At 33.2% G+C, this 15,614-nt stretch overlaps 1 protein-coding gene across 1 annotated transcript in view; it reads right to left on the reverse strand.

The window, feature by feature from the left end:
• LOC140040610 (protein O-mannosyl-transferase TMTC2-like) overlaps positions 1–15,614 on the reverse strand; it is a 70,780-nt gene that overhangs the window by 22,563 nt on the left and 32,603 nt on the right. The window contains exon 2 of the mRNA XM_072086668.1: positions 14,336–14,933. Coding sequence (XP_071942769.1) covers positions 14,336–14,933 — 598 coding nt within the window. The remainder of the gene's footprint in view (positions 1–14,335; positions 14,934–15,614) is intronic.

Here is a 15,614-nt window from a genome sequence, read left to right on the forward strand (position 1 = left end):
TATTTAACTGGCCATATGATGACGTCACAACATCCGATTGGCAACATTTTTACATAATTTCGTATCTACAGTCCAATAGCTTCCAGAAAAAGTTTTAATCGTGATTATCACATTTTATTCTTACGAGCTATAACAGATTAAAATTTACTGTAAAGATGAAATTAATGCCACACGTGATTTAAATTTTTAAGCACGATGACGTAAAAAAAATTAAAATATTTTTAACTCATGCGAAAGATAGTTGATTGACCTAGACAATATCAAAATCGGGGTGAAAATGGAAAACGGATAAGTGGAGATACGCTCTATTCAATGTGATGAGCTATGACGAAAGATACAAAATCCTAAATTTTATATTTGCGTGGCCATACGATGACATCACAATGTCCGGTTAGCCATATTAATACCTGATCCAATATCTACAACTCATCTACTTCCAGAAAATGCCATCCACAAAAAGTTGACCGTTTAGTTTAGAAATTACGACTGTTTTAAAAAAGGCATATTTTAAACGAATTTTTTAACGTTTTCATAAAAAACGCGCGCAAATTGTCCAATTCGACGTGCTCGTATGACGTATCTTTAAGTCAAAATTGTTTAAAATTTGGTAAAATTACTAGAAAAGGCTGGAAAAACATAAATCACGCGAAAAAAATACGTTTTCAATGCTACGTGCGCTCCGCACACGTAAAATTGTGCGCATGCGTGGGAATTTTTGAAATGCTTAAACCGACATGAAACGCGTAGAAAGTTGATTAGAAATTAATTTTGCGCATTTTGAAATTTTAAATGCGCGTGCGCGCGTAACTTTGTGTAAAACACGCATTTTTTTTTCAACAGAAGGTTAGCGCATGATATAAATTAAACTTTTGCAAAGTTTCACTTTTAAATGTTATTTGGTTTTCGACATATGTTAAATACGAGAAAATCGTTAAATCGCGCGTACGTCACGTTGCGCGATTGTAAACATCATGAAAAGCTTCGCTTGACGACGTTACATAAATGTCAAAATGTTAACATAGTTAACAAAATGTTATGTTTGCAAGTTTTAGAGAAAAGCGTTACACAAAAATCATACAGAAAGAAAGAAGATTAAGAAAAAGATGATGATGATGATGATTTCGTACAATCACAAGAGGTTATCCTGCAACTTCGTTGCGGATAACCAAAAAGATGACTAGACATGTAACTCGTCACTTTGACGAGTTTGGTTATCCGCCGCGCAAGTGGTGCAACATTAACATTAAGGGGATAGGTTGAGGACAAAAGGAAGTGTTCACGTTGGCATTATGACCTGAACTTAAGAATATGATATGTTGTTATTACTGAATGTTATTATTTAAATTCATATATAGTAGACACAGTATAATCTGTATCCATATCACATACAGTGTAGAATAGGTGAAATTACGGGACCCGCTATTTATTGCAATTTTTAACATTTTGACGGTTTTAAAATGAAACGCGAAGGTAGCAATTCCGAAAGGAAATTATCTCAGCAACAACGTATTAGCGTGTAGAAGAAATTTGAATACGTGAAATATTGATGCGCGCTCTTTTAAATGTAATGAATTATGACGCAAAAGATGAAAATACGACCTTTTTTATTTAACTGGCCATATGATGACGTCACAACATCCGATTGGCAACATTTTTACATAATTTCGTATCTACAATCCAATAGCTTCCAGAAAAAGTTTTAATCGTGATTATCACATTTTATTCTTACGACCTATAACAGATTAAAATTTACTGTAAAGATGAAATTAATGCCACACGTGATTTAAATTTTTAGGCACGATGACGTCAAAAAAATTAAAATATTTTTAACTCATGCGAAAGATAGTTGATTGACCTAGACAATATCAAAATCGGGGTGAAAATGGAGAACGGATAAGTGGAGATGCGCTCTATTCAATGTGATGAGCTATGACGAAAGATACAAAAATCCTAAATTTTATATTTGCGTGGCCATACGATGACGTCACAATGTCCGGTTAGCCATATTAATACCTGATCCGATATCTACAACTCATCTACTTCCAGAAAATGCCATCCACAAAAAGTTGACCGTCTAGTTTAGAAATTACGACTGTTTTAAAAAAGGCATATTTTAAACGAATTTTTTAACGTTTTCATAAAAAACGCGCGCAAATTGTCCAATTCGACGTGCTCGTATGACGTATCTTTAAGTCGAAATTGTTTAAAATTTGGTAAAATTACTAGAAAAGGCTGGAAAAACATAAATCACGCGAAAAAAATACGTTTTCAATGCTACGTGCGCACCGCACACGTAAAAATGTGCGCACGCGTGGGAATTTTTGACATGCTTAAAACGACATGAAACGCGTAGAAAGTTGATTATGAATTAATTTTGCGCATTTTGAAATTTTAAATGCGCGTGCGCGCGTAACTTTGTGTAAAACACGCAATTTTTTTTCAACAGAAAGTTAGCGCATGATATAAATTAAACTCTTGCAAAGTTTCACTTTAAAATATTATTTGGTTTTCGACATATGTTAAATACGAGAAAATCGTTAAATCGCGCGTACGTCACGTTGCGCGATTGTAAACATCATGAAAAGCTTCGCTTGACGACGTTACATAAATGTCAAAATGTTAACATAGTTAACAAAATGTTATGTTTGCAAGTTTTAGAGAAAAGCGTTACACAAAAATCATACAGAAAGAAAGAAGATGAAAAAAAAGACTAGACATGTAACTCGTCACTTTGACGAGTTTGGTTATCCGCCGCGCAAGTGGTGCAACATTAACATTAAGGGGATAGGTTGAGGACAAAAGGAAGTGTTCACGTTGGCATTATGACCTGAACTGAAGAATATGATATGTTGTTATTGCTGAATTTTATTATTTAAATTCATATAGTATACACAGTATAATCTGTATCCATATCACATACAGTGTAGAATAGGTGAAATTACGGGACCCGCTATTTATTGCAATTTTTAACATGTTGACGGTTTTAAAATGAAACGCGAAGGTAGCAATTCCGAAAGGAAATTATCTCAGCAACAACGTATTAGCGTGTAGAAGAAATTTGAATACGTGAAATATTGATGCGCGCTCTTTTAAATGTAATGAATTATGACGCAAAAGATGAAAATACGACCTTTTTTATTTAACTGGCCATATGATGACGTCACAACATCCGATTGGCAACATTTTTACATAATTTCGTATCTACAATCCAATAGCTTCCAGAAAAAGTTTTAATCGTGATTATCACATTTTATTCTTACGAGCTATAACAGATTAAAATTTACTGTAAAGATGAAATTGATGCCACACGTGATTTAAATTTTTAGGCATGATGACGTCAAAAAAATTAAAATATTTTTTACTCATGCGAAAGATAGTTGATTGCCCCAGACAATATCAAAATCGGGGTGAAAATGAAAAACGGATAAGTGGAGATGCGCTCTATTCAATGTGATGAGCTATGACGAAAGATACAAAAATCCTAAATTTTATATTCGCGTGGCCATACGATGACGTCACAATGTCTGGTTAGCCATATTAATACCTGATCCGATATCTACAACTCATCTACTTCCAGAATATGCCATCCATAAAAAGTTGACCGTCTAGTTTAGAAATTACGACTGTTTAAAAAAAGGCATATTTTAAACGAATTTTTTAACCTTTTCATAAGAAACGCGCGCAAATTGTCCAATTCGACGTGCTCGTATGACGTATCTTTAAGTCGAAATTGTTTAAAATTTTGTAAAATTACTAGAAAAGGCTGGAAAAACATAAATCACGCGAAAAAAATACGTTTTCAATGCTACGTGCGCACCGCACACGTAAAAATGTGCGCACGCGTGGGAATTTTTGACATGCTTAAAACGACATGAAACGCGTAGAAAGTTGATTAGAAATTAATTTTGCGCATTTTGAAATTTTAAATGCGCGTGCGCGCCTAACTTTGTGTAAAACACGGAATTTTTTTTCAACAGAAAGTTAGCGCATGATATAAATTAAACTTTTGCAAAGTTTCAAGTTGAAATGTTATTTGGTTGTCGAGCTATGTTAAATACGACAAAATCGTTAAATCGCGCGTAAGTCACGTTGCGCAATTGTAAACGTCATGAAAAGCTTCGCTTGACGACGTTACGTAAATGTCAATATGTTAAGATAGTTACCGAAATGTTATGTTTGCGAGTTTTAGAGAAAAGCGTTACACAAAAATCATACAGGTTGATTTCGTACAATCACAAGAGGTTATCCTGCAACTTCGTTGCGGATAACCAATGATGATTTCGTACAATCACAAGAGGTTATCCTGCAACTTCGTTGCGGATAACCAAATGATGATGATTTCGTACAATCACAAGAGGTTATCCTGCAACTTCGTTGCGGATAACCAAAAATTAAAAAATTATAACTTGAATATCTGTAATGGTATGTTTAAAATTTGATTAAAGAACCCAATTAGAAAGACCTCATGGCACAGCGATGCTTGATAAGCTCAACTTGATGAATGCACAGGACTATTAAGATCAGTACAGTAAAAACCTAGAAGCTCGTCGGTAATGAAACGAATACAAGATTCTAAAATAAATGATGAATTGAATTGAATAATCCCATTGAAATCATGCTTAATCTGTTTAATGTAATGTGATATCTGTGATAGATGGCTTGTACGTTCTTAAATACTTCAAGACAATCCTATCTAAATCTATTTGAGATGTGCTTCTCAAATTGACGACGCTGCTCACTGGTCAGTGAAGTTGTTCTTAAATCTTTGCAATAATCCTTAAGAATTTATCTTTACTGAAATAATTACATTGATTAAGACATTAAACAAAAAAAGTTTATGGCATTCCTAAAATAGAAAAGATGATCAAGAGCTTTATCAGATATTTTTATTGATAATTTAATTGATATAATAAAATCTTGGTCAATCAATCCACAATACAATAAGAGTTATGCTTTTTTATCGTACGTAGCATACAACTCCATAGGTCTGAACCAGAAAAAGATTAGTAGAAGCCACCTCTTAAGTCTTGTCTACACTATCAAACTTTATGTGACGAAAAAATGTGATGTGCCCATATATGGACATGATGAGGTCATATCACTACCACATTTGGGCATATCACTACCATATTTGGGCACATCACACTTTTTTGTCAAACTAGTTTCATAGTGTAGACAGAGCTTTAGAACAGTGATCTCTCTTACGTTTCTAAAGCTGAAGGTACAAGATTAATGTACGATGCTTACAATATGAAAGTCATGCATCAACAATTTTGACCTCCAACCAATCAAATTTAAAAACTCTTACATACTGGATTTCGCATTTATTTGTGATACTTGTAACCATACAAAAACTATTAAAACTTTTCAAGCCTTTTTAAAAAAAACGATATCATTTATTTTTTCAAAGTGTCTTTGGTCTAATAATAAAAAACAATTGGAAGGAAATTTATCAAAGTAGAAAGCTCTAAATACAATTATGTAGTCCTTTATGAGATATGGGATGCATTAACTAATAATGTTACCGAAAAGCCAGTAACATCACTTTACTAGCTATATTGTTGAACACCTCATAAATCTTATGAAAAATGTCGGCCGACTGATTTGGGGTTAATAGAGATTTCGTGCCTGTACTGGATATAACTATGTAGGTCTCTAGCATAATTAAGTCAAATAAAATTAGTTACTAAAGTTTTATGGCTTGGCCCTTGTCAGTTTTGTGGCTATATAATATTTTTTACTATGGTAATTAAAAGACATTTAATTATTATAATATGCTAGGTTGGAAATTAATCACCAGTTTTCTATATTTGATGTAAGGTTATGTAGTAAAGTACATACCATATTTATTCGAATAAATGCCCTACTTTTAATATATGGCCCCTCTCCCATAAATAAACATCCATCCCCTCCCCATACCATAGAACATCATTTGGAATAAATGCTTCACTCCTCAAGTAAATGCCCCACATTGTATTACAACACATTTCCATTTGTAAAGTAATTCATTGATTGACATGAGCTACAATTTACTAAGCATTTTGATACAATTTTTACTGTATCATTCTCTTCTTGATATTGTTGTATTTTATACATATCTAGGAGGTTTGATTATACATGTTACCATAATACAATAAAAGCCTTGAATAAACGCACCCTAAAACCCTTGCTGAACAATAAACGCCCAGGGTATTAATAATATTCGAATAAAGACGGTAATATGTTCTTTTAGTGTGGTTATCAGTTGGAAATCAATAAAAAAAATCAGTTGATTTTAAAAACCTCAGACTGAGAGACAGGAAGAGTTGTGGTGAAGCTACATGAATGAGTAATAACATAAGGATGTTAATTCTTTCTCTTCAAAAGCCAATAAAATACTGAATAGAGTGATAACAACAAGGATAGTTTAACAGAAGACATCTGCTTGTATAAAAACACTTATGTATTCATACTCTATTCAATACATTGGTAAGATATTCGATGAAATTATCACTGATCAAAACATTTTACAACCCTGCATTTGACTTCCCCTTTCACAATATATTTTTAAAGAAAGGGGGAACACAAGAAACAGGACGATTATTATTTAATGAATTATGTACTGATTTGTTGGGATAGTGTGCCAGCAGAGTACAGTTTCAGTTTTAATATGTATATTTAAGTAAATAAATAAGTAATCTTTATATGTTTACAAAATAGATGTTTGAAAATAGAAGCACATTCTTTTGTTACGCTTTTTAAGAAACTTATAAGACATTTTCAACAAGTAAAAACTATTCAAGTTGAAAAAAAAAAAACAATTTCCTGTACAATTTGGACTATGTAAACGTATAATTACGAAAGATTTTAATAATTATTTTAAAATTAAGACTGACCCTCATTATAAAGACTTGAAACAAAGGGAGTTGAATGTCCATGAACTTAATTACATAGCAACAGCTGAAACAGTTGCTGTAGGCTTTAAAAAATGTTGACGGAAAAACCTGGAAACAATGATTACCTGTTGCTAATATATTGAATATGTATATGGTACTTCATATATATAAATGATATTCTTTTATATAGGAAGGAAGATGTAAAGCTCTGTCTACATTTTGACAAAAAAAGTGTGATGTGCCCATATATGGTAGTGATATACCCAGATATGATGGTGATATGACATCATCATGTCCATATATGGGCACATACAGTTTGATAGTGTGTTTACGAAAAAGAGGAAAAAACACTGTCATTGTCTCATATTATATCAAAGGATATTGGTAATACTACTCTGTAGTTAAAACATTACTGTGTCCAGGAATTAAAATTTGTTTTTTCAGTTCCTTAGGTAATCTAAACTAAGGTCGTGTTTATACAACACCCTAAATTTGAACACGGCTTAAATTTTTAGCGTGTTGTTCGGACCGAGGTCAACCCACCTTAACGTTTGCTGTTATACTAGAAATCACGATACCGTGTTGTACCGGAAGTTTCATCAACACGCAGTGCATGCTAGGATAAAAGGTCAAATCGTTGATCGCTTGAATTGAATTGTTGGCTGGGTTGTTGTCAACAAATCATCGTCGCCTCCTCGCTGTCCGATGATTCGCGCGGTATTTACCATTTTCATTATTGTATTCGTTCACGTTTGCATTGTTGTTTATTTTGTTCTCGGTTCATTTAAATTAATAAAAGTTATTTTAAGGGTTTCATTGTTTCATCTATACACTATGGAAGAAGATTTTTGCGATGTTATTTTTTATTCTGTTTGGAGTGGGAAACGATAGTCTATAGAGGCCTACTACCACTACGAGTTGGCCCTACCAGGCTAGGCGTAAGACGTGGTAGGAGGATGATTGCTGGCAGCGAAGCAGCAATAAATGGGCCCAATCTTGTTAGACGTCGCATGACATGATTGATATTACGACCTGTTTTAACGAGAGGTCAAAATATACCCTGAGGACACTTCCAACACGGTAACGGCGACCGGGAATCCACCAAATTTTAGGATTCAGCCAAGTAGCCTTTTTTGCAATTAAAATCTCATTACACGGAATCTCTTTGTTGTTATACAACACACTTCTCGTAGGCGTGTAGAATATGCGTGTAATAGCGTGTTGTATAAACGCGCCCTAAGATTCTTTAAAAATAAGGTGCCGAATTGAATATCAAACAAAAAGACCTATATTTTTAGTTGAACAACTTTCCTGTACTAAATATTCTCATCTTTTGTTTATTCTTTTGTGATTTTATAACATTTTGCTTCAAAATTCCTCTTGGAAGTTATGATAATGACAGCTGATAAAATTTGATATTTTAATCATTCATGACTTTAATTTAAAATATAATGACCTCATTTACAGTGAAAGGATATCACAGCCAAAGTGTCCATGAACATGAATTGGTACCAGCTGAGCAGGCTTCTCCTCACTTCCATGGACCTTTAAAAATTGTTGCATGAAACACCTGTGATAATGTTGGTTACCATTTCAAATGGTCAAATGCAATGTTTGTTCTGCGTAATGAGTGAGTCAGTAAGAAGAATATGATAGAGTTTCCAGTGGAACCTCTATTAAGGAGACACCTTCAGGACCACAGTGTCCCCTGAATAGGGGTTAGCCATAGCGTTAACACATTATATTGCCCTCCTTTATTTTCACAGGATAGTGTCCCTTTAAAAGGGATGTTCCCTAAATAGTAGTGTCCTAAAGGAGTGGTTCAAATCAACTAAATGTTGCTGATTTCACAATTTATAATAAAAAAATTATACTATTTCCATAATTTATAGATTATAAATTCCGAGATTAGAATTGTCTAAAACCAACTGATATATTTCATAGTACGAATTTCAACCTAAAGTGACCTTATTCATTAATTCTCAACTTAACTTGGCTGTCCTATATTTTCACTTTAAAAAAAGAACAGGCTTTAAAATGGATAATCAATTAATATTGGGAAATTAGAGGCCAGCATAAACTTTGATGGAAAAACATTCCAAACATTTTAAAAGGTAACAAAAATTAATCATCACAAGCTTAAAATATTAGATAATCATTAAAACTATGTCTACAATATCAACCTAGTTTGACATAAAAAGTGTGATGTGCCCAAATATGGTAGTGATATGACGTCATCGTGTCCATATATGGGCACATCACATTTTTTTGTTACATAAAGTTTGACAGTGTAGAGAGAGCTTAACATTAGTATGATTCAGTAGCACACTTGGTACCATAACAACACTGATGGCAAGTCTTACATAATTCATTACTATTGATTTTTATAAAAGTAAAATATCAGACACAGGTACATACAGTACATACTAGGTCAGTTTTTTTAGTGAATAGTTCAACTATGGAACCTGACATTCTGACACGAAAATGTAAAATTTATAGTTGTTTATGTTGTTATTTATTATGTAGGGAGTAGACTCGTAGGCAGCTAGTCCTCTCATGGGGCCTATGAGGTTTTTAGGGTCGAATGCACCAGTGATATTAAATAAATCAAATACATACTATTCAAAATCCAGGTGTACTCATAATCAGGAAGGAATGTTGTTTTAGGTAATATAAAAAAGAACTTTGTTGGTTACTAATATTAGAAACTTGATTGTTTGTTATACCTCAAAGGAGTAGAGTTGTGGCTTGTTGGTTATGATGCTAGGCTACCAATTGAAGGGTACTGGGTTCAAGTCCTGTCAGGATTTTAAAGGGTCCTGGGTTCAAGTCCTGTCAGGATTTTTCTAATGACAATTTATAGACTTGTAATATTAATAATCGTAATAAGACTTTTATTATGTAGAGCATCTTGTGTATATGTTTTTCTTGTGAACAGGATTGCTGCCTTTAAGAATGATAGTGAATTGATTCGCACTTTCCCAAATATATATATAAAAAAAAGCATGTGCCTGTAAAAAACTGTATCATTGCAATGCTAATCTACAGCAAGTGGTAAAACAGCAGAATATCAAATTCACAATACAATATATAAAATGAATTTCATTTGAAAGTATCAGATAGGCTGTCATTCTTTTAGAGGAAGGAGTGTTGTTTATAGGCCGATACATGGTAAATGTATAGGCCCATACATGGTTAATTTATAGGCCCTATACATTAACAATGTATTGTAAACCTGTAACAAAAACTTGAAATGACAGTACAGTAATTTGCTTCTGTTGAAACCCAATACAAATATGGCCTCCAGTGTTCAATGATTAATAGCAATTCTTTTATACACCTATAAATAAGTTAGCCAACTTTTACATTTGAATTAGGAATAGTTTGAAAAGATGCTATTGTTAAAAGATTAAATGTGACCCGATCTGGCAAAACCCTACTTTTGTCGGAAATATTCATTTTGTATTTTTTTATATATTTGGATTATTTGAATCATAAGCTTTGCAATGGTGTTTATTTCATAAAAATTGAGTAAATATTTAAAAAGTTATTATATTTTAAAAACTTACAAATCATTCAATTAGTTTACGAGAAAATCGCGTTTGAAGTTTGCAATGAAATTCTTTTTGATACGCGCTGAAAACTCACTCCGTAGCAACGCGCTATTTTGGTCTAAGGCACAATGACGTCATACCAGGAAGTGTGTGCGATATAGCAGCAGCGTGGACACTATGGTCACTCGAATTAACTATTTTGCACTATTGAAAAGCAGCATTATAACTACCAAGCTAATGTTAACTGGTTTCGGAAGTGTTTACGATATCAACGGCAAAAAACCAAGCAGGCCTAGGCCTAGGCGCGCCAATTCAGATTTTCGCCGTCATCGCCTGTATAAGACCTACTGATGATGGGTGTTCATCAGGCCGTGTATGGCAGCGGTGCATCGACACGGGGGCTAGCGTTAGTCTAGACAAGTTAGGCGCCTTGCAGAGTCACAGCTAATTGCAAGCTAACATTACACTGTATTGACGATTACATTTGTTTTTTTTTATAACGTGGAAGATTCGCTGTGATGTTTGGGCTTGAATCCAATGATTTAAAAAAACATTTAATATGAAAGGAATGGAAAATAAATTAAATAAATGATTAAGAGCCGATTGGATATATAAAATGTATAAATAAAACTATTGACAATAATATAAAGCTAGGCCCAGTAGTAGTAGGCCTACAACCATAATAAAATTAGGCCTAGGGCCTACTAGCCCAAAAAAATTTAGAAAATACAATTGAATTTATGACGTGAATTGTTTTTGACTTGTCTATTTTACTATGGAATAAACAAATACACACTACAGCTATTGCAGAACACTTTACTTTGAATATTAAAATCGTTTATATTCCAATTTACGACATGCTGTGTGTACAATAAAAATAACCTCACAAAAATGTAAACAACTTTTTATTTCCGCGCGTAGAGCGTATAACATCTAGCGCGTTGACCAATAACGTTTGTTATTGCGATGATGCGCATAGCAACACACGCAGTTCGCTGTTCCAGAAACTTCGAAGAACCGAATTTTCTGAAATGATGTCATAGTAAATCAAAGTTTTCATTGGTTCCTTCTTTAAACTCCGCCCTAAAACTTCCATATTTGGAATGTCAAATGGATGAGCTTTATTTTGATGTGTGACCTTTCAACATTGTGCAGCGAACTGGCGATCAAAATGTCGTAAAACTCGGCAACTTTCAACTGAATTTACGCAAAATTTTAGCGTAGATCGTGAATAAATTGTTAGGCTTGAGGAAAATACATGTTTTTAAAACTCTCTTTTTTCATAATTTTAGTTAAATTTCGGGAGTTTAAATCAGGTAGACGTATTCTTAGATAGTGAAATATTTCAAAAATGCAAAAACATGTAATCTGCCAGGGTAGTCGATTTGGACGTATTTTGACTGATTACGTGAATTTTGAATTGCCGACAAAGAGAGGGTTTTGCCAGATCGGGTCACAAATAAGTAACTAAAGTAGACTTTAAAGTTGGTTTTATTTTCGTAAACTTTAAGTAAACATCAATATATAGAAAATCTACACCTCAAGCTTAGCTTAGAATGCAATTGGATAAACATATTAAAATTTTTATAATTTCCGGAATTGACTTATAATTTTCCCATTCCCTAGTTTGGCAGATACTTTTATGTTATTTTCATCATTCTTATAATAGGTTTAATTGTTTTGTACTTGTGATTGTACCATATCATTGGAGAGGGTTTCTTTTCTGCAAGTTGCGAGTTGGGAGTCGGAAAATGCGAGTTGCAGTTCGGAAAATGCGAGTCGCGAGTCGGAAAATGCGAGTGAGTAAACCAAAGGAATATTTTTTTCTGGAACATTTTACTGTTTAGTAAAAAATGTCTAATCGGACACAAAATTCCATTTAAGTGGTTATTACTTAACAGCCGGATACAAAGGAACATTTACAACGTAGCATTTCCGCAATCAACTAGATGCATTATCACCTAATACAGGCGTAGACACCAAAACAAAAAAGAAAAAAACAAACATCATACAGACTTCCCAGCATGATTTCATTTAAAAAGGAATTAGCTGGCTATTAGTACTATTATCAAGTGTTAAAAGCATATAGACATAAAACTACTTAAGTGCATTAGATCAGACAGTGTGACATACTGTATGCCTAAATTGATAAAGAAAAAGTGCTGTAAATCATAAATTTCTTATGGGCTTCACTCCAACATTTGTGTTTTGTTATTGGACGGTATATCTTCAAAGATGTTTGTGCCACGTCTTCAAGCAGTTATATTCAAGAGGACGGAAGCATTAGGCAACTGTATCACGCGGAAGCTTTACTAAGCCTGAAAAATGGGAATTTGTAAACTCAGACTGGGCATGAGCAATCCCCAAAGCAAGTCTGGGAGAGGAGAGACTATGAGATGTATGCAGACAATAGTGTGCAAGACCTGAACAATTAAAAAAATTATTTTTTCATGGGACAATATATCTTTAACTTTATTAACAATGTTTACGTTTTTGCTGTTTTGCGTAGCTTTGTAGTACAGTATAGGTTAACAAATTGTATGTTGTAACCTTTCAACTCAAGCTGCGTTTACACGCACAACAGTTAACTACATTCAGCTTAAGCGTATCCAAATCATATCTGAATTACTTTTGACATAAGTGCTCAGGTAACCCGTTTATCTCGCTTATACCTCTGTGTCATTAACCACGATAAACTCTGATGTACCTTTAATGATATAATTTGTTTAACCAGTGTATTTTCGTGTATGAACGCAGAGCAAGCTTAACCGCAATACCTCTCTGATAGAAAAAAAAGTGTGTAAACATATGGCTTCAGGTTCTAATAAAATCATAAGGGCACTTAAAGTTGACCACACAGCACAAGTGACTATCTGTTTGTGCTTTGGGCGTAACAGATAGGCATACTACTGTATGAAGTAAAACTACAGTCAGCTATGTTCTCAGTGTATGGGAAGCCGCAATCACTGACTATTTAGTCTTATAACACGATCTCTAGTTAGCCTAGTGTAGGCACAGGAAAATGGCTACATCACTATTATAGTTAATATGTAGGTCTGCTGTGCTAAAAGAAAAGCAATATTTACAGGCCTACTTTAACATTGAGGTCAATCAATAGCTATTAATATTTGCAGATATAAAGTGGTGGATGAAAATACAATTGATTGAGGAGAATTATTACATGCAACTGTCATCAGTTTACATCTAATAATAAATGGTTATGTAAATATAGGTTTTAAATTTGCTGAGTTTATTTAATTGACCCAATTTTTGACGGGGAAGCTTTGACATTCAGTTTGTTCATCAAATTATCATTTGAAATTTTGTAACTATTCTATCATACGTTTCTCACTATTGAATAATGGCAACCTATTTTGGGGTCTGTTTCTGATGCATAATGCCGAATAAACTGTTTATTTCAAAATAGATTTAAAATGTAATTTTTATATTTACTGCATTTCTGCTCCAAAATAACCATTTAAATCAGTGGGTGATCGTTGTCAAAAATCGTTAGAATTACCCAAAATGCAATTGGTCCTGGCGGTTTATTCAAACATTACTGCAGTGTAGTTGACTCAAAGTCAGCAGCTGTCAATCAAATAACCGTTATGTTGTGTTGCAGCTAAAAGTTGCCCAGCAATAACCGGTTAAATGGCGTTCTAACACCGAATTGAATGGATATTTTTAACCATTATTTTTGCGCTGTCATTTAACCGGTTACTAAACAATTGTCCTGTTTCTGCTCCCAAGAAATTGGGGTTAAATTATTCACACCGTTTTTAACCGGTTATTTTTATGCAGAAGAAACAGGACCTTGTTCATTTTTATGATGGCGATACATAATATTACAAAACATAAATTCTAGTAATAAAACACTAGAAATTAACATTTAAATAAATGAAATACCTTTGAAAATATTGTCCATATTTCTTGTAATCTTGTTCCATGCTTTATAAACAAATCATACGTAATGTTTACCGCTAATACGGTAATTCCTTGTTCTTTTGTCAGCATACTCGCCAACGTGAACAACATACTTGCAAACAGATACATCCATTTTTTATTTACTCCATTCCGCATCGACACATCATCAGATAAATCTCTATATTTACAGTAATTTATAAAACACAACAAAGAAGCTAAGAAAAATAAGCAAGCACCAACATCAGCACGGCCCACGACTCCAGCGACCGCTTCTGTATGGACGGGATGAACACTGAATAACAATCCCGCAAAAATTGTCGGGAACGTCCGTTTTAAAAATTGTCTTGCCGTGTATGTAAATAATAACGTTGATAAACAGTGTAGTAGTACGTTTCCGAGATGATATCCAAACGGATTGAATCCACCAAGGAAATAGTTGAGTCGAAATGTAAGAACACAAATTGGTCGGTAGGATTTGTGACTTCCGCTGTGGACCAGTGGTGTGCCCCAGAAATCATCATAAAATATATTTAAAATTGGTGATTCGGGTAAAAGGTCTTGGTTCTTCTGTATTGCACGTCTGAAATATATAAACAAACGATTTTTATAATTACATGTTTTAAAAAGAATGTTATAATAATAATTGGTTATCCATATTAATGGATAACCTATTGTGATTGTTTTTAATAATATTATATTAATTTTTGTTTTAAATATATAATTTATGTGACTCTGGATTCAAATTGGTTGGGGTGATCTTTTTCCCATTCTCATAGATTTTCTTTTCTTCACCGTGTATAAATTAATTAATCAATAAAAACAATTTTTCAATGGATAGTTTAGAGTTCCTTTATGCATGTTTATTTATAAATATTCACCATTTATTTTGTCAATTTTATCTCAAATATACTATACTAAATAGTTACAGTCATATGGACATAACCATACAATATATTGAAAGCAAATTTGCATTTAAAACAGCTAAAATATAATTATTCACATTTATGTCAAATTAACCTTTATGGTTAAGTTATAATGGCAAAGCCTTTAGTCAAAAAAAAATACAAAAGGTTAACAATAACAACAAAGAAAGGTATTTTACAATAAAACACCATATTGTACATTCAATATGTATTAGCATTTTTATAGCCAATCCTTGGATATATTATTGCCATTATATGAAAGCACTCAATTTATACAATAAAATATAAGTGGTAGATACCAAATTGCTGTTTATTGTCTCTCTACAGAACAATAGATA

Source organism: Antedon mediterranea, chromosome 2, assembly GCF_964355755.1.
Source record: "Antedon mediterranea chromosome 2, ecAntMedi1.1, whole genome shotgun sequence".
NCBI classification, from domain to species: Eukaryota; Metazoa; Echinodermata; class Crinoidea; order Comatulida; family Antedonidae; genus Antedon; species Antedon mediterranea.